The sequence below is a fragment of the Paroedura picta genome, chromosome 1, assembly GCF_049243985.1.
Source record: "Paroedura picta isolate Pp20150507F chromosome 1, Ppicta_v3.0, whole genome shotgun sequence".
Classification (NCBI taxonomy): domain Eukaryota; kingdom Metazoa; phylum Chordata; class Lepidosauria; order Squamata; family Gekkonidae; genus Paroedura; species Paroedura picta.
This window is the reverse complement of record NC_135369.1, coordinates 155,001,599-155,019,516: the sequence shown is the minus strand read 5'-3', so window position 1 is coordinate 155,019,516 and position 17,918 is coordinate 155,001,599. Positions and strand designations below refer to the sequence as shown.

Sequence of the window (17,918 nt, the reverse complement as noted above, 5' to 3'; positions counted from 1 at the left end):
TGGAAATTGCAAGATGTCATAGTCCCCCTGTATTCTGCATTGGTCAGACTCCACCTGGAGTACAGTGTGCAGTTCTGGAGGCTTCACTTCAAAAAGGGTGTTGATAAGATTGAGATGGTTCAGAGGAGAGTGATAAGGATGATCCGGAGTCTGGGGACCAAGCCCTATGACAAAAGGTACTTGGGAATGTTCATCCTGGAGGAGAGGTTGAGAGGGGGTATGATTGCTCTCTTTAAGTAATTGAAAGGTTGTTACTTGGATGAGGGCAGGAGCAGTTTCTATTGTAATGGGTTTAAACAATGTGTAGAACGGTATCGGCTAGATATCATGAATCTCCCCCCCCCCCCCCGGCATCAGAGTGGTTCAGCAGTAGAATTGACTGCCGAAGGAGGTGGTGACTGAGCTTACCTCTCACTCACAGACTTCATGTAGTGGCTGGACAAATACTTATCTTGGATGTTTTAGGCTATGGGTTGGAGTATATCGCTTATATGGCCCCTTCCAGTACTATGATTCTATATGAAATTCATTCATTTTCATTTTCAAAGAAAGCAATTTAGTTTTATGCTAGACGCCACAAGCCCTTCAGTATATTGCTATCTGTCTCCAATACTTTCTTGATTCTTAGCTCTCACATTAGTTGCCATGTTACCTTAAAACCAGAGTTCTTTTTACTCTCTACTGTGGGAGTTTCACTACCGTAAGACACACTTCAGCTAGACATAAGCTTTTTAAAGGCCAGGGTTTGAAATACTAAAGAGGTGCTCCCCCAAACCTTGGTTTACACATTTTAAATCCCATTGAATGCTCCTTTTAAATCTCATTGGGCTTGCTTTTGAATAAGGATTTCAGCCTTAAGCATATGGATAAACCTCCTTGTAGTTTTTGATAGCGTTATGTCTGCACCATTTTTGACCCCATTTTGTGTAAGACCAAAACCCTTCTTTCTATCAGCAAGGGCAAAGGAGCCCTCCCGACGGCTCCACACTTTAGAAGCAGAATGAAGCCGTGATCAGAGAAGTTGGCCTTGACTCCTTCCCATGTTAACAAGGCTTTTTTTAACTTAGATGATATGGCTTGACATATGGCAACAATGTTTTTTTCTAATCCAGGCAGCCCTTAAAGAGACTTCGGGGAGGATCAATTTACAGCTCAAGGCACCGAGGGGATCTCATGTTGGTACTAATAAGATTTTTAAAAATGTAATGACCCTCCATGGGCCTTTTTGAACCGTTATCAGGGCAAATCCGACAACTGGATCTTAAGGGGCATTTTACATAAATCCCAAATTCTTCCTGAGAACATTTTTACATATCACATGGAATGCTAATTTATGCATGTCAGCCGTGAAAGTTTATATTTGTTACTCATTCCACCGTAATTTAGTACCAGGCTGACAAGTGGAGTAACTTGGGGAATGTCCTTTTACTGAAATTGTACTTTAATGCTTATTAGACACATCCCTGGTTTGTGAAAGCAACTCAATGGATTCTATATATAGCCTCATGGCTGCCCATAAATGGGAGGGTAGGGGCAGTAGCCTTCTTTTAGAGTTGGACATTATTTTTGTTTTCCTCAGCCCTGAGCTTGGGTAAGCTGGGCAAGGCTGTTCTTCCTCTCTGCTCTGCCACTTTGACATCTCACTGGTAGGCATGCGTGCATTTTAAACAATTATATGCACTGTTCAATGTCAATTGCAATGCTTTTAAAGAGAATATATGTGCTATGTCTTTTCCTGTGTGCAATGATGTAAATGTGTATGAACTTAATGGTCCATTTTACCATGGGGATCTTATGTAATCGTCCCTTCTTCATTTTGCCTCCATGCATACCACACAGGGCTGTGTGCTGGTGGCTGCTTAAATCCTCTCCGAGTCTGTGGGATTTAAACAGATTAATTGTGAGCTGTGTTGCAGTCTAAGGGTCCAAAGTCATCCGGCTCCATTAAAGCCAATGGAAACAGAGCATAAGAGGTTGTATGTGTATATATTGCACCCCAAAGGCAAACATATATAATTTCTTCCCTCAAGATAAACATAGGAAAATATAGGAATGTTTGGGGCTTATTAACTTAATCATGGCTTCAGTTGTTTGAGCAGGCATACATTTATAACGTGTTTGGTCAATTATTTTCAAGAAATTATTTTCAAGGAACAAGGGAAGAAGCCACTGGTCTTTAATAAAAGTTCCCAAGCAGTGTTTTGTTTTGTTTTTAAAATCTAGATTCTGCCTGTCACAGATTTTGATTCTGGCTTTATTTTTATTCTAGTATCTTTTAAAATTCCCACTGTGTTCCTCTTGATGGAGTTTGGAAATAATGTCTATGCTCAGATGCCTGATAGATAGAAAGCAGAATCTGATGAAGAAAGCATAGGCAGGAGACAGTGAAAAGTGCTGTGATGATGAAGCTGAGATGGATGGAAACAGCTCCCCTTTTTATTGTCTCCTTGTTTGATTTTCTTGGATGCCTGGCGAAAAGTATAAGGGAGTTTCTGGGACCTCCCAGCGTAACAAGGCATTTGCAGCAAATCCCTTTTGTGTCCAAGGAGTTGGGTTGGTTACTTTTTCAGATCAATCCAAATTAGTCTGCCATCAATTTGTGGACCTAACTAGCCTCTGGGCCCCTATTAACGTCTGTGCAGTTGAATAAAATTGGTGCCATTTATAGCATTTTGTCAGCTTGTATTAATGGGGTCTTTTTTGTAGGCCCCGAGAGGAAAATAAAAGGTCACTTCTTCCTGGCTCTGGGTAGTACATATAAATGCCTAGTAATCTTGACAGAGAAGTTCAGTCTCTTTTCTCCATACTGATGCCTTCTCTTTCCTATATGCTATCAAAGAGGCTTCTTTTAAGAAAAGGCATGTCTTGTAAATGGACACGGCAGTTTTGCAAGCCGGTAACAGAATGGCTCCAGATTCCCCCACCACCTCTTAAGGGCCCTTGCCCCCATAGTAGCCTGCCCAGAGGTCTGTAATGTTGGCAGCCTCTCCTCTCAACTGTGGCTCAGGAGGGCCCCAATGACTGATCAAATGTCTCATTCTTTTGAAAGCTGGCATGAATGGAAGTGTTTTAAAATGCTTTTCCAAGAAAATGCATGTATGTTTCTGGGCAGTTATTTCCTAATGCATGTGTTTTGCAGAAGCATGTAGAATATGTGCGGTTCAGATGTGGAAGGTTTGCTCTGTATGCAGCAAGGGGTACCAATGCATGGGAGGTACACAGAGATTCCCGACCCATTACTTTTAGAGGCAAATGGGTTGAGCATCCTCTGCCAAAACTTGGGCACAAGGTGAGCAATGGAGGAAATGGTGACAAGTGCTTCCTTTCTGCACTTTTTATTTTGTTGCCTAAGGTAAGTGGAGGGTAAGATGAGAGGGCAGATTCCTCCCTCCCTCCCCCCTCTCCCTCCCCCCCTCTCCCTCTGTATTTGTTCAGTGCAACAGAAGAAGGGTTTCCTTCTACTTTCCCCTGTCCCACAACAGTTCATATATGTGTGTAATGAAAAATGTTCCTGCGAAAAAGAGGCACCAAACCAGAATTTCCCCCTTCCATCCTCACCTAGCAGCTGCTGTGATGCATGTGTAGGCTTGTGTGTGCAGATTGGTTTGCAGATTTCTGCGACCCTTTGTTTGCCCTTATGGAGAGTTGAGTAGGCTGGTACAATGAAATTTGATTCCAACAAAGATTTATTCTTTAAGACAAAGATTTATTCAAAGCGTGCTCGGGGGTTGTTATGTGACCCCCAAGCATGCCTTGAATAAATCTTTGTTGGTCTTAAAGGTGCTGTTGGACTCACATTTTGTGGTGCTACTTCAGACCAACACGGCTACCCAATTGAATAGGCTGGGGTAAGACTTATCCCCCCCACTCTATTTATTATGGGTCCCTGTCTTCAGAGTTATTGCCTGTTTGTAAACACCAAGGTACCAGCACCCATAAGGTTGCACTGATTTCCACCAGTTTCCTTGCCCTGAAGAAAGGGGCCAGGACTCAGTTCTGGTGAGTGGGGGTGGAAAATACCATCAAGTTGCAGCTTATTTATGGCTACCCCTTAGGGTTTTCAAGGCAAGAGATGTTTAGAGGTGCCTCTGGGTCATGACCCTGGACTGCCTTGGTGGTGTCCCTGCCAAATTCTAACCAGGGCCACCCTGCTTAACTTCTGAGATCAGGCTGGCCTAGGTCATCCAGGTCAGGACTTGGGTAAGTACTTTTACAAAAAAGCCCTGCTTGTTTGTATATCTATGCTAGTTTTAAAATCAGACATATATACACATCAACTAAGGCGAGAAGCTTTGCATTAGGAGAATGAGTTCCAGTATGTTAACTGTGGTATGAATTACCATAGCAAGATGACAATCATTCAAAAGTGTCTTGGTGGAATGCATAGAGCTTCAATCTGGTAGTCTCCTGATCTTGGATAGCAACTACCCAATTAACAATATTCTTTCAATTGGTCGAATGCACATTTTAATCCATTATTGTTAATAAATTAATTCTACACATGGGCAAATCATTCATGGAGTCCCCCACCCCATCACTTGAGAGTCCTTTGAGTATCCCAGAGTGTCCTGGAAAACTGTTGGCAACTTACATGGTGCTTCCTTTGAAAGCAATGGAGGTATTTGCCTTCCAGAAGCTACCATTAAAAAAAAATACTATACTTATTCATGTGCTACTACCACTGATGATTATTTTCTTCACATTAGCCATTGTTGTTGCTGCTCTAGATTTGGATCTAAACCTTTCCAGTCCTTCAGGGGCAAATATTTCATAAATAGGAGACGACTGTCCTCTTTCCCAGCATTGGATATCCTTTCTACAAATCCCTGCCTACATCCAGAAGGATTGCAAACAGACGTAACCTAAAGACCATCCTAAGACATGACTTTGAGGTTTGGTGTAAAATCATTGTGACCTGCTCTGAAAGTTCACACTTAGCAAGGGGCAGGGGTGCTCCTTATATGCACCTGCCCCAGAAATTGTACTGGCACTACACTACACCAGCCCTCAATCATGGCCATTGGGCACAGGTAAAGGGCCAATTAAGGTACAACATGTTTTTGAAAATGGATTTTTAAAAAATAAAACATTTTCTAATTACAACATTTTAATTGGTATTATTTCAACGGAGACCATATGTGATCAAAGTCCTGTGTATCTTAAGGGCTGTCTGCTTGACTATACCTCCACAAGAGCAACCTGCTCTATCCATTCAAATAGACTGGTGATCCCTAGCCCCAAGGAGATCCATCTGGACTTGACCAGAGCCAGGGCCTTCTCCTCTATGACCGCAGCCTGGTGAAGCAAGCTCCTTAACGATATTAAGGCCCTATCAGAACTCAAAACAGTTCCATAGAGCCTGCAAAACTGGTACCAGGGACCTCCATCATTGAGATCTCCATAAATTGGGGTGTAAGCAACTCTGACACCCCCCACGCCCAACCAAAGCTGCTGCCCAACTGCTGTCTCCCCCTCTGACCTGATTTATTATTCTGTGGACAAAATCCCATGTTTTGATTGTTGTGCATCTGTTCTTGCTATTGCCTACTGTTCATATTGTTATACATGTTTTAAATGTACCAATTCTACTCTTCCATGTACACCACCCTGAGACATTGCAGGGAGGGGCAGTATATAAATCAAACAAATTTTTTAAAAATTATATTTTTATTGGAAAATATGCTGCTATTTACTACACTTACTAAAATAGTATTCTTCTGTATGCTTGTATGTTATTTTGGACTCTGCTCAAAGCTTTGAGCTGAACCGAGAGGCAGTGTTATGTACTGGTTTGTGTAGTGGACTAGCACTGAGAAGGCCTCATATTCCCACTTAAATATGAATCTTATTCTGTAACCCTGCCTAATCTATATCCTAATCTGTTTCCCAGTCTTGTTCTGAGGATAAAATGGAACAGGGGAGGAAGGGGGAGACATGCATGTCAATTAAAGCTCTGCGGACGAAGCTTAGGATATAAAATATGATAGGATTTCTTAATTAGGCTGGAGTTTGAACTGGAGCAAGTTGCCACACTTTCTCCTGCTCCACACAAGGGAGCATTTGGCCTGGTGTACCTTGTCCGCCCTGAATTTGTGCTCCTGTACAGGAGCTGGGGCAGCAAAGTTCCCAGTGTGGATATGGTCAGAATGACTCTAAAATGTGCTGACGTAGTAAAGAATAAATATTTGATGGTTTTAAAGGTGCCACTGGACTCAAACTTTGTTCTGCTGCTTGCTGCTTTAGGCTCAGCTCCCCCCGAACCTGTATTGCAGTTTTGGTCGGCAACTCTGGGTTGGGAAATTCCTGGAGGTTTGAGGTGGATCCTGGGGAGGGTGGGATTTGGAGAGGGGGAGGAGCCTCAGTAAGATATAATGTTCCAAGGTCCACTCTCCAAAGCTGCCATTTACTCCAGGGGATTTGATCTCTGTCAATTGGATATTATCTGTACACCGCCCGTGGCGCCACAGGCGCCACGGACTAAATACAACAGTAAGCCCTCCTGGGGCGGGCTGTGTCCGGGATGAGGAAGGGTCCGGATTGGACCCGTCCTCATGACAGACAATCGGAGGGACCAATCGGCAGGCCCTCCGATTCCCAGCCGCAGCAACTGCGAGCCGCGCGCAGCGCGGCTCGCAGTTGCTCCCGGCCTGATGCGGCGAGAGGCGCAAAGCGCCTCTCGCCGCATCAGGCCGCCGCCCGAGGGAGCCCCCGGCCCTTCCATAGGAGAGGGAGCCCCCGACCCCGCGGCCCTTCCGTAGGAGAGGAGACTGCCCCAAGAAGGGTCCTTCACCATGGAGGCGGAAAACTCCCCGCGGGAAGCAAAGCTGCGTGATCGGCGTTAGCCTATAATCTTACAATATTCCTGCGCAAGCTTCTGGAACTTCCCCTGCAGCTCGCCGGCTGCCCGCATGGTCGCCCACGGTGGATCAGAGCACGCTATCCGAAGAGCGCCCGCCCCAGCTGCTCAACCCGCAGCAAACACGTACTTCCGGGTTCGCCCAGAGCTAGTGAACTGGTGTTGGTGCGCAGCCTCACTCTGGGAGGAAATGCCGGGCCGCCATCTTGGATTCCCACCGCGGTCAGAGGGGAAGAGGGGATGGGGTGGCGAGGTTGCCGTGGTAACTGCTCGCTTCATAGCCAGCGGATCTCCGGCTGTCCGCGGGAGCTTCTAGGCCGCTCCCTGCAAGACGAGGGCAGCTACGGGGCTTTCCGGGGATGCCAAGAGGGGTTGCCTCAGCCCTCAAAGAACGACTACGCTTCCAGCTCCGGAGGGCAGCAGAGCCTGCACACGGCGCCTACCCCCAGAATATGGAGCGGCTGAATTAGAGGCGCCTTAGCTGATCAGTCGCTGGAGGTTTCGTCTGCCTAGCCGATCAATTCGCTTACTCAAGCATCCCAGGGTAAGCAATTCTCTTAGTCAAGCATTCCCCTCCAGGAAAAGGCTAGTGCCCATTGTATTCCCACATACAATGGGCTTTGCCTCTAGTCAGTTATAATTTGGTTCTTTTTGTATACCCCACTCTTAATTATCTAAAGGAGACTCAAAGTGGTTTACAAATACCTTCTCCTTCCTCTCCCCACAATATTGTGAAGTAAGTGGGGCTGAGAGAGCTTTGATAGAAACGCTTAGTGAAAACAGCCCTAAGAGAACTGTGACTAGTCCAGGGTCACCCAGGTGGCTGCTTTTATAGGAGGAGTGGAGAATCAAAACTGGTTCTCTTCACCTTGCTGCTCTTTATCCACTATACCACACTGGCTTTGGGGAATCTCCAGGCCTCACCAGATGGTTGGGAAGCCTAGCAGTGATGTTGCATAAGCATTAGGGCAGTGCTTCAAGCTGGTACTTGGTACAAACTGGCTTTAAAGAAGAAAGTGTTTAATATGTACATAGTAGAACAACATGAAAGGGCTGACTATATGCTATTGACCATAAGCTATTGACCATGAGGCTATTGACTATAGCCTTTTGACCATAAAGGAACCCCTGAAATAATTTTTTAGGCTTTGAAGAGGCCAGGAAGTGATGTCAGTTGGCCACGCCTCCCCTTACCCCCCTGAAGTGGTATGTCACTGGAAGTGACATCACCACCCATGTTAATAGACAGGCTTTAAGAGAGCCAAGGGTAAGACAGGTGGTTTGAGTTGGGATTAGGCATGCAGGCTCCACCCCTTCCCAGGCACAGAAGCCACGAAAGAACTCACTCAAGCTCAGAGGGGGGAGGGAAGTAGTGGAAAAGCAGCTGGTTCCCTAGCTTGTGGCTGAATACATTAGGGCAATAGGGGAAAGGCTGCAGGCCCGGAGGTCCCGTAGGCCCCTGTTTGGGCATCCCTGCTACAGACATTTTTTTGAAAGTAGATATATCAACTATATTTTAGACAAAAATATATACATGTTTAAGTTGTATGTTGCATTCGCTGGAAGGGGGCTCCTGGGAATTGTAGTCCATGGACATCTGGAGGGCCGCAGTTTGACTACCCCTGGGCTAAACAATTCTGTGCAGTCTCTCTGTGGCTTAAAGAAAAGTCAGTGAAGGCATCAGGACTTCTGTGTTTCATTGGGATGCATTTTCTTCCGCAACTGTCAGAGAAATGCAGTTGGCATTCTGTCCCTCAGTGAAGAGACAGCTATGAGGCTCCTTCTTGACATGCATTTTTCGTGAAGCCAGTGCACCATTGTCCTATCCTGATGGAAGCTGACCAGAGTTTCTTCCGGATTTTGAAATGAGTTGGGCCACCACAGTAACCATTGCTGAACTATGTAATATCTGCTCAACTGCTTATGGCAATGCAACCCACCCGTCTAGGACACGAAGTGATGAACTAGCTTATCCAATTACAATTATGGGTGGTATTGAAATAAACTGGATGTGACTATATACATCGGGATTTGACCCTGTGAATCAATGCTCCCATATTCCACACCCTCCAAAGGGATCATAAATGGAGACCTTTCCTCTGATGGAAAGAATCAAGGTGTCTTTGGCTCCAAGCTACAGGACTTGGATTTAGCACATATCACCACCACAGCAGATTCCCTTAACACCATCCTTGGGAACCAGCTTCGTTCTGATTCAGTGGGAAGTCTGCCATCTGCAGAGAACGGTTAACATTGATCAAACCCAATCATGCTTTATGATGATGGTGATTTATATAGCACTTTAAGCTAAACACTTTACATGGAATTTAACAAGGCCTTTCAGAAGGCTCATAGTCTAATTATAGATGAGACTGAGGACAGAATCAGGCAGGGAAGACAAAAAGGAACATTAGAATATGGCTAGTCATGCATAATTTATAAAACGTGGCATCTTCATATAAGTGAACATTTGTTACAAGGCACAGGAGCTTTATCTTTTGGAGGGGAAAAAACCTGCCTGTGAATCCAGGGGCTGAATGGCAAGAAGGAACAGTCGTGCATTTGATCTGCAATGTCCTTTGAGCTAATATGCTTATTGAAAGTCCAGACTACCCGTCTCTTTTCTCCTAGGGGTGAAAGCAGGAGAAGCTGCAAACCGATTTTGGAATTGACCAGTGAAGGATATTATTAGTGAACTTAGAAGAAGAAGAGCTCTTTTTTTGTTTCCTGCGTTTCATTACCTGAAGAAATCTCGAAGTGGCTTTCAATCACCTTCCCTTCCTCTCCTCATAACAAGACACCCCGTGAAATACATGGGGCTGAGAGAGCTTAGAGAACTGTGACTAGCCCAAGATCACCCAGCTAACTGCATGTGGAGGAGGAATGGGGAATCAAACCCAGTTCCCCAGATTAGAGGCCATCGCTCTTAGCCACTTCACCACACGTAGCCATAAGCATTCCAACCAGGAGCAAAACAGTGAAATCAGGGGCAGAGCATTTTCTGCATGGAATGAAATTAAGCAATACATTTGTTAGAGGTTGAGCATATGTTGTGATTAAGAAATATGTTGTGAAGAAATTTAGACAAGTTAGAAAATTAGTTCTTTGTGAAAAGGAGTGGAAGAAAATTTACATAGCAATCTCATTTACCTTGGCAACAGGTGGTATATGGCAACAGAGGAGAAAGTAGGGAATCGTTTCAGCAGGGGGGTCATTTGTGAACAAGGAGAGGTGGAGTCTGGTTGCAGAAAAGAGGAGTCTGGTCATTCAGAGGTAATATATCTCTGGCTTGCCAGATGCTTAGAACCTAGAACAGCAATGCATTCCATAGACAGGGGTAGTCAAACTGCGGCCCTCCAGATGTCCATGGACTACAATTCCCATGAGCCCCTGCCAGTATTTTCTGGATGCATTTGCTGGCAGTGGCTCATAGAAATTAGAATCATAGAATCATAGAATCATAGAGTTGGAAGGAGCCATACAGGCCATCTAGTCCAACCCCTTGCTCAACGCAGATGTCCATGGACATCTGGAGGGCTGCAGTTTGACTACCCCTGCCATAGAACATCATTATGGCCAATAACCATGCATGCCTAAAAGTACATACGACAGACCCGGAGCAGAAGTGGGATGAAATAGAACAGAGTCCTGACAGTAGCTTCACAATCTAAAAGTTGATACCTTTGCTCCTGGTGTGTCAATGACATATAAGTATGAAGTTTTGTATTATTCAGACTTATAAAACCCTACAGGGTAGATTCTGGTGCTGTGGTGGCAGCTGCTGCCAAAGCAACTTTAAAGAAATCTGCCCAGCCAATCAAATCTCCAGTAGTCAATCAGATGCATTGCGAGGCAAAGTCCTACCAGGTTTTATCCACTTCCTAAAAACACTTGGCAGGTGGCCAGAAAAGGAGTTGGTGGGTGCTGTGGTGCCACCAGATACCCTACTGGGGATCCTTGCATTCCCATTATGTATCTAACACATTTTTATTCATTTTCATTCATTTTATTTATTATTCATTTTCAATTCCTTCAACCATTGGTGGAATTATGGATAAAATGAAAATAGAGCATATCTGTAAAGCAATGAATACTAAGATCCTTTAAAAAGGTACGCAAGAAATCTAGTAAGAGTTTCCAGTCAGCCCACATCATTTGAAAACAACAGTTTCAGCACAGTAGTATTACCAGAACATTGAATGTCAGAGTTGACAAGGGATCCCAATATATCACACTTAGCTTCAATACACAAAGGACAGTGTAATGACACACGTAATATGGTTTCTGTTGCTCCAGATGCACAAGAACAATTTATTTTAATCCAAGGAATACCTTTAAGCCCTCCTGTGTATTTGGCTGTTGGGAGTCAGTGACGTTTACCAAAAGAACCAAAAAACTATATATAGTATAACCAAATAATTAGGAACTGTAAAGGAAGTTTTAGGGCTATAGCCGTAATACAAAGGAAAACACTTCATGTATGAATCAGTAAGTAATCCAAATTAATCATGAGATGAAATTGCTTTGGTTACTAATTTCAATAGGTATTCAGAATAGTAATTAAGTATATTATCATCTAACAGAAATCCCAGTTCACGCTTTTTGTCAAAGAAGGCATTGTAACTTGATAAAAATAGTTGACTTGGATGTATTAGTTGACTTGGGAGGGGGTCTAAAGAATATTTTTAAGCACATCTTAATGGCATATTTCCATGTAATTGACAGTGAGGAGCACAGCCCAATGTCTAATCTAATTACCGAGTTAGAGACACAATTGGAAATTCCCAAGATGGTTCTGAAGAAGCTAGGTTGCAGCCTCTTAAGATCTTTGTCAATTAAATATTGTCATTATAAAGGTGCCACACAATGACAAGATCTTGGAATTATAGAATTTGATAGTATTGTGTATCTTTGACACAGAAAGCACTTTAAGAATAAGTGTAAAAATTGCATCAGGCTTAATATTATTTTGTTATGTTAAAATTATGTGATGGCTTACATGAAAAAAATGTAATGGCCCTCATTGATTGACTGATTGATTGATTGTACCCTGCTTTTCTCCTCAGAGGGAACCAAAATTTCCCCAAACAGCTGCACAGTAATAACTACATACTGTGGTGGTCCTGAACTTATAGTATGGGTTCTCTGAAGGCCTGTGCTACAAAACACAGACTAAATGCCCAAACATCAAGAGCGGTTTGCCCTATGGCTCATACTCATGCCTCTGGCCATGTCCAGGTTTTATAGGTACTGGAACAGGCAGGGGGAACAGGCAGGTACTGGAACAGATAGTGCAGCTAGCAGAGTGTTGCCCATGCTTTCCTCATGAGGATGAACTGAACTTGAAGAAAGGTATTTCTGGGCACTTCTTTTTCAGACATGAAAAATGGTCAGTTAACACTGCTGCAGTCCATCTAATTGTGAATTACACACACACACTGCCATGTCAGTCCCCTGGATGCGACAGTCCCTCATAATGTTTCTCCTGATGAGGTTTATCTATCTGTCTAGGCAGAAAGATGCTCATGAGGCCATACCTCTTTCTGACACATTGCATTAAAGTTGTAATGCCAGTCAAGCAATGACACTCTGCCAGAACATAAATATAGCCTGCATTTGGAATGGCCTTTAGCAATTTATTGAGAATGTCACTCTGCTAATAAAGAGCCCCTGAGACTCACTGCAGGGGCATGTTGCCGCAGCGGGGGATGAATGTGGGAGAGGACCTGGCTGGTGGGAGAGGACTCCGATTCCCAGCATCTCCCAGGCACTGTTCTGCGTTGGGAGGGCACAGGAGGGGCGGGGCAGTGTCAGGCACCCTTATTAGAGATGTCATGATGTGGCTCAACCTCTTTTCCCTCCAAGGCGCCCAAGGACGCAACCCACCCTCCTGCCCCTTTGGTTAAGGATAATGGAGTTGTTTGTTATCCAAGTTGTTGATTTCACTGTTGTAAATTGTCACAGCTGGTGGATTTGAAGCATGGGATGGATCGGGTTTTTTGTAGAGGCCAAGCTTGCATGTTGGCCTCCCCTAAATTTGCCCCCCCTTAAGGGAATGCATGGATGCAGGGCCTGATTGAGGGCTCACATTTCAAGGGGGCAGGAGAACCCCACAGAGGTGGATGCAAATGGGGTCACTCCTACCATTTTTACGCAGCATGAGTTATTTTCCGAGCTGTATGGCTGGCTAGCCAGTACAATCCATCGAGGGCCATGCTGTTGGGGCCTACCTTGTGGTTGGCTGACCACAAGAAGGCCCAGATCCTTTCCCATGCTTGCCAATCTCAATGTTAATAAAAGGCTGTGGCCAATATTTTAAGCCGAAAAAGGATTGTTTCTGTTGTCCTAATTAAGCGAGCAACATTCCCATGCAAAACAAACGGTGGTCCTGCTGGATCATACGCCTTGCTTTGTAGACTCCTTGTCAGTTGGCTTTTCTGTTTTCTACAAAGATCACATCCTAAGCTTGCTCTGAAGAAAGGTTGGCCAGTCCATTTCTTTATGTATTTCAGGATGCCCTGGTAGTGATATTTAGTCTCCCCAGCTTTGATTCTTGTGAATATGTTCGTGATTCAGTGGCTCTGATCAGTTAGTTGGGACAAATGCCCCTTTGCAGCCATTACTTTCAGCTCATTCTGTTAACTTATATTCTGTCACTTTCAATGGGACTAAATCATTTGATGACTACTAGGCCTTTTGACTGTTTTATCAAGCCAGAATATGAATGATCCAGCATAAGTTAGCCATCAGTACCCTTATATTATTTAACCATACTCTAGTTCTGGAAGAACAGGAAGCATACCGAGATTGCCGATGCTGCTATACTATTTTTGATATCAGATGGGAATCAAGTACCATTCGATTTTTAAATATTAATAACAGATTTTATAACTGCATTTTAACAAAGTGTTTTAACTGTTGATATGGGGACCATGCTGTACACCGCCCTGAGCCAGCTGGCAGGGTAGGACAGTATATAAATTAAAGAAATAAACAAATGAATAAGTCAAACAGCATTTTTCAGTAAGACAGTAATGATGGTGTAAATTATAGAAGAACAAGGGCCAGTTCTCTGGCCTTCAATACCAGTGTCGCCCGTGAATTACAAATTTGCCACGTTCATCATACGTCGAACTGCTTAAAAATAACATACTAACAGTGCAACTCTAAACAGATTTACACCTTTCTATTCTAAACCCATTGACTGCAAAGGGTGTAACTCTTTCAAGGAAGCACTGCAAATCTGCTTACTCTGAAGTAGAGTTAATTGGATTCAATTGGATTTCCTTTCAAGTAAACTTGCATGGAATTGAGAGGCATGGCTCTTATCATATGATCCTAACTATTTAATCCAATCGACCTTCAAGTTCCTGTTATACTGACACAGCAATGGGCACTCCTGAACCAAGTCACTTATTTTTGGAGGTGTATCCCAGTGCAGCATGAAGTTGTAAGGGAAAACCCTGGCTAAACAGAATTATTGCTGTTTAATTTACAGGCACTGTAAACAGCAACAGATCCCAACATGTCATCGAAGCGAATGCCATTCTACCAAAAACGGCACAAGCACTTTGATCAGACTTACCGCAACATAGAGACCAGGTATTTGCTCCAGGAATATGCAGCAAGAAAGTAAGTGCTACACTTCTTACCTTCGTATGCAAATGGCTTTTCAGAATTCTCTTTGACTTAATGCAGCCCAACTTTTGACCCATGAATCCATAGAAGAGCTATGTAAGATCCATATAAAAATGCATAGGAATCCACTTGCAATATGATAAACCTCATGCTTTTATGTCTGGTTGAGACTTCAGATATGGCATCAGAGCATAGCAGTGGCCACAGGTCATGACTAGTAGGCTGCATTTGGCTTGCCTGTCGCAAGTTCCTACATGCCTTTCCTAATGGTCCAACTCTGTAGTGATCATCAGCACAAACTCAGTGGGTCATGGGATTTATTTTAAGGGTCTCGGGGCAGTTGAACCAACCTTGTTACTTACATGGTCATAGATGCCATGTAAAGAGTTTTATTCTTAGCATTGATAGTAAGAAAGAAACAGGACCTGATTGATCTGCCAACAAGGGCACTGAATGATCTAGATCAGGGGTAGTCAACCTGTGGTCCTCCAGATGTTCATGGACTACAATTCCCATGAGCCCCTGCCAGCAAACGCTGGCAGGGGCTCATGTGAATTGTATGCTCCACTATGGACAGAACCTGATTAAAATGTGCCAAAGCCCTAACATAACATTGCAAAAAAAAAAGTAATTTAGTAACTTTTGTCATATTTTGTTGTCATGCTTTCTTGGGAGGGAAGAGGATGCTTTGTCTCTCCTTGTTAACGTTGGTTATACCACATACCTGAGAAGATACTTTCCACCTCAACTGAATTGTTATAAAGAGCTAATGGAAACATTTCTTCCCAATGAAAGGTCCTTTGTGACCGTCTACATATTCTAAACTACCACTACTTGAACGATATTTCTTTGCTAGAGTGGAACTTATTAAGTTCTCAGTTCGAATGCAAGCTAACAAAAGGAGCTCTTTAGCTTCCTTTACAGCTGCAATTGTTCTAGCTACCTGGCCCAATTTTTCCTTTCTGCAGGGTTGAGCAGAGGAGAATTCTATACTTGTATAAACACAAAAATGTATTTTATGAACCTAGGACGAAACAGAGACCCCCAAATCCACAGTATATTAAGTTACTATTTCTTTGATTTTTTTTGAAGGGCTGCTTCAAGACAGGCAATTTCCTATCAGACATCTTCCAGCCTGGGAAAAACAACCTGTAGACTTTGTGCCCGGAGGATTCATGGCTTTTCGGAAGAGGAGTCACAGGAACACCGCAGAAGGTCACGTTTGTTTCAGCCATTTTCTAACTGTAAAGAACTAAGGATTTTTGTCGTGGGAGTGGTGATAAATTGTCTGGCAATGTTTGGTTGAGTTGTCAATGTCACAGGGAGGCTGGAGAAGAAGAAATCTCAGGCTATCATTTTCTGAACCATTCTTATGCCAGGAAAACATGGTAAAAGGGGGCATGTGAACGCTAAGAGAAGTGCATTGGGGTGAGGGTAGGGCTATGAAATGGAGAGCTGCAGAAGAAGGCAGTTTCTCAGATGAATGAAAAGAAAGCCAGAGTGGAGAATATCAGAGGAAAACTAGGAGAGGCAAGAGAAGACCATGAAGCTACTGAGATGCCTACAAGTTGATTTGAATTTACCAGTCAGTTTGCTGACAGCGGGTTTCTGATATTCCTTTCACATGGAATATCACTAATCTCTGTAATCCTGGAGAATTATGCTGTTTTATACATCACTGAATGTGCACCCAGACAATGTACAGTGGTTGATTGCAGTACAACAAATCCTTAAACTCTGCCTATCTTTTAAAAAGTCTTTCAAATTCTTCTAAGGGGGTCAGGGATTTGGAATACCAAAACACTGGATGTCTAATAGATTTAGTATAGATGCCAGTACTAAAAAAGACTTTGAAAAAGTGGGGCAATAACAGCATTGATACTCAAACCAAGACCGCCCCCCCCTCCGCTTCCCACTTCAGCAAATGTACTGAGGTCTTACTAAATGCCTAAACTATATCTTTTGGCAGCTTACTCATAATATAGTTATCTACCGCACATCCTATTTATCACCAGGGGGTTTAAGGTGACTTCTCAGTTGCAGCCAAGGGATGTACTCCTATAATAAATATGCTGACGACACCATTCCTTTTTTTGTGAGTGGCTGTACGCCCGCTGACGTACTGTACAACAAATACAGCAGGAACATGAACACGATGTATTATGAAAGGTACAGCTAGGAAGACATCATAATTTCTCCCCTTCACACAAGTTAAAGATCTCAAGTTACCTGTTGGCAACAGCAAGATTGTAATGAACGGCAGATGCTAAGAGATACATTAAATTGGAAGGTTTTACTTTATCAACATTTATTGACATTTATTGATGTTTATTGACATTTCATATGATACTTTTATAATAATAATGATGATGATGATGATGATTTTATTTTTACATCCTGCCTTTCCCAATCCCTAGCTGGCTCTTGTACTGCACCAGTAAAATACAGTTGGTTTGATCACACTGGCTGGGGCAATCATGTGGATACTTGCCATGTTACTATTGGTGAGCAGACGCTGTCATCCAAAGAATCCACATGATCCAGCTTACCTGTGTAATGTAAATGGCATTATCTGTGTTCATGCAGGCCACATCATGCAGGTTATTATTTCTTGCCTGGAAGAGTTACCCACAGGAAGCATATTTGGTTTAGTGGTTAGGAGTGTGGACCTCTAATCTGGCATGCTGGGTTCGATTCTGCACTCCCCCACATGCAGCCAGCTGGGTGACCTTGGGCTCGCCATGGCACTGATAAAACTGTTCTGAACCAGTAATATCAGGGCTCTCTCAGCCTCACCCACCCCACAGGGTGTCTGTTGTGGGGAGAGGAAAGGGAAGGCGACTGTAAGCCACTTTGAGCCTCCTTCGGGTAGAGAAAAGTGGCATATAAGAACCAACTCTTCTTCTTCTTCTTCTTCTTCTTCTTCTTCTTCTTCTTCATATAACAATATAAAATATGCAAGCAAGTTAATCTAGTGGGCATGCAGACTGATTGGGCAATCTCCCTAAATACTTGGATGTAGTCTCCTATACTCAAGTAGTCCTGAGATGGTCTGTTTGATTGGTTGATGGTTTCCATGTGTGTAGGGTAGCCAAGAGATCCTATAATTGCCTGGCAGCCAGAAGTTCCAGATCTTTAGTGTTAACATGATAAGAATGGTATTTGACTTAGGAGCCTGGTTCACAATTATTTTTAAAAAGCCTTGTTATACTAGGCAAATAAATACTAGGCAAGATAAATTTCCCTTTTAAGGAACCATTGGTATTTGTTTCTCTTATCTATATTACAGGTGGCCCTTTGATCACTGAAGTACAATTGCCCTCCAGTCTGATTTAGAAATAGGTTGACTACCCTGGACAGTTAGACTCCTTAGCTAACCCTTGGCGTTTCAGAAATTTGATATTATATTGTTCAGTAGGTACTC

The 17,918-nt window shown here is 43.4% G+C and overlaps 1 protein-coding gene across 1 annotated transcript in view; it reads left to right on the top strand.

Annotated features, from left to right (window-relative positions):
* The first annotated feature begins 1,489 nt into the window (after positions 1 to 1,489).
* Positions 1,490 to 17,918, top strand: part of MYOM2 (myomesin 2) — a 96,505-nt gene continuing 80,076 nt past the window's right edge. The window contains exons 1-3 of the mRNA XM_077309297.1: positions 1,490 to 1,646; positions 14,355 to 14,488; positions 15,587 to 15,709. Of these exons, the coding sequence (XP_077165412.1) occupies positions 14,382 to 14,488; positions 15,587 to 15,709 (230 nt within the window). The 5' untranslated portion in view covers positions 1,490 to 1,646; positions 14,355 to 14,381. The remainder of the gene's footprint in view (positions 1,647 to 14,354; positions 14,489 to 15,586; positions 15,710 to 17,918) is intronic.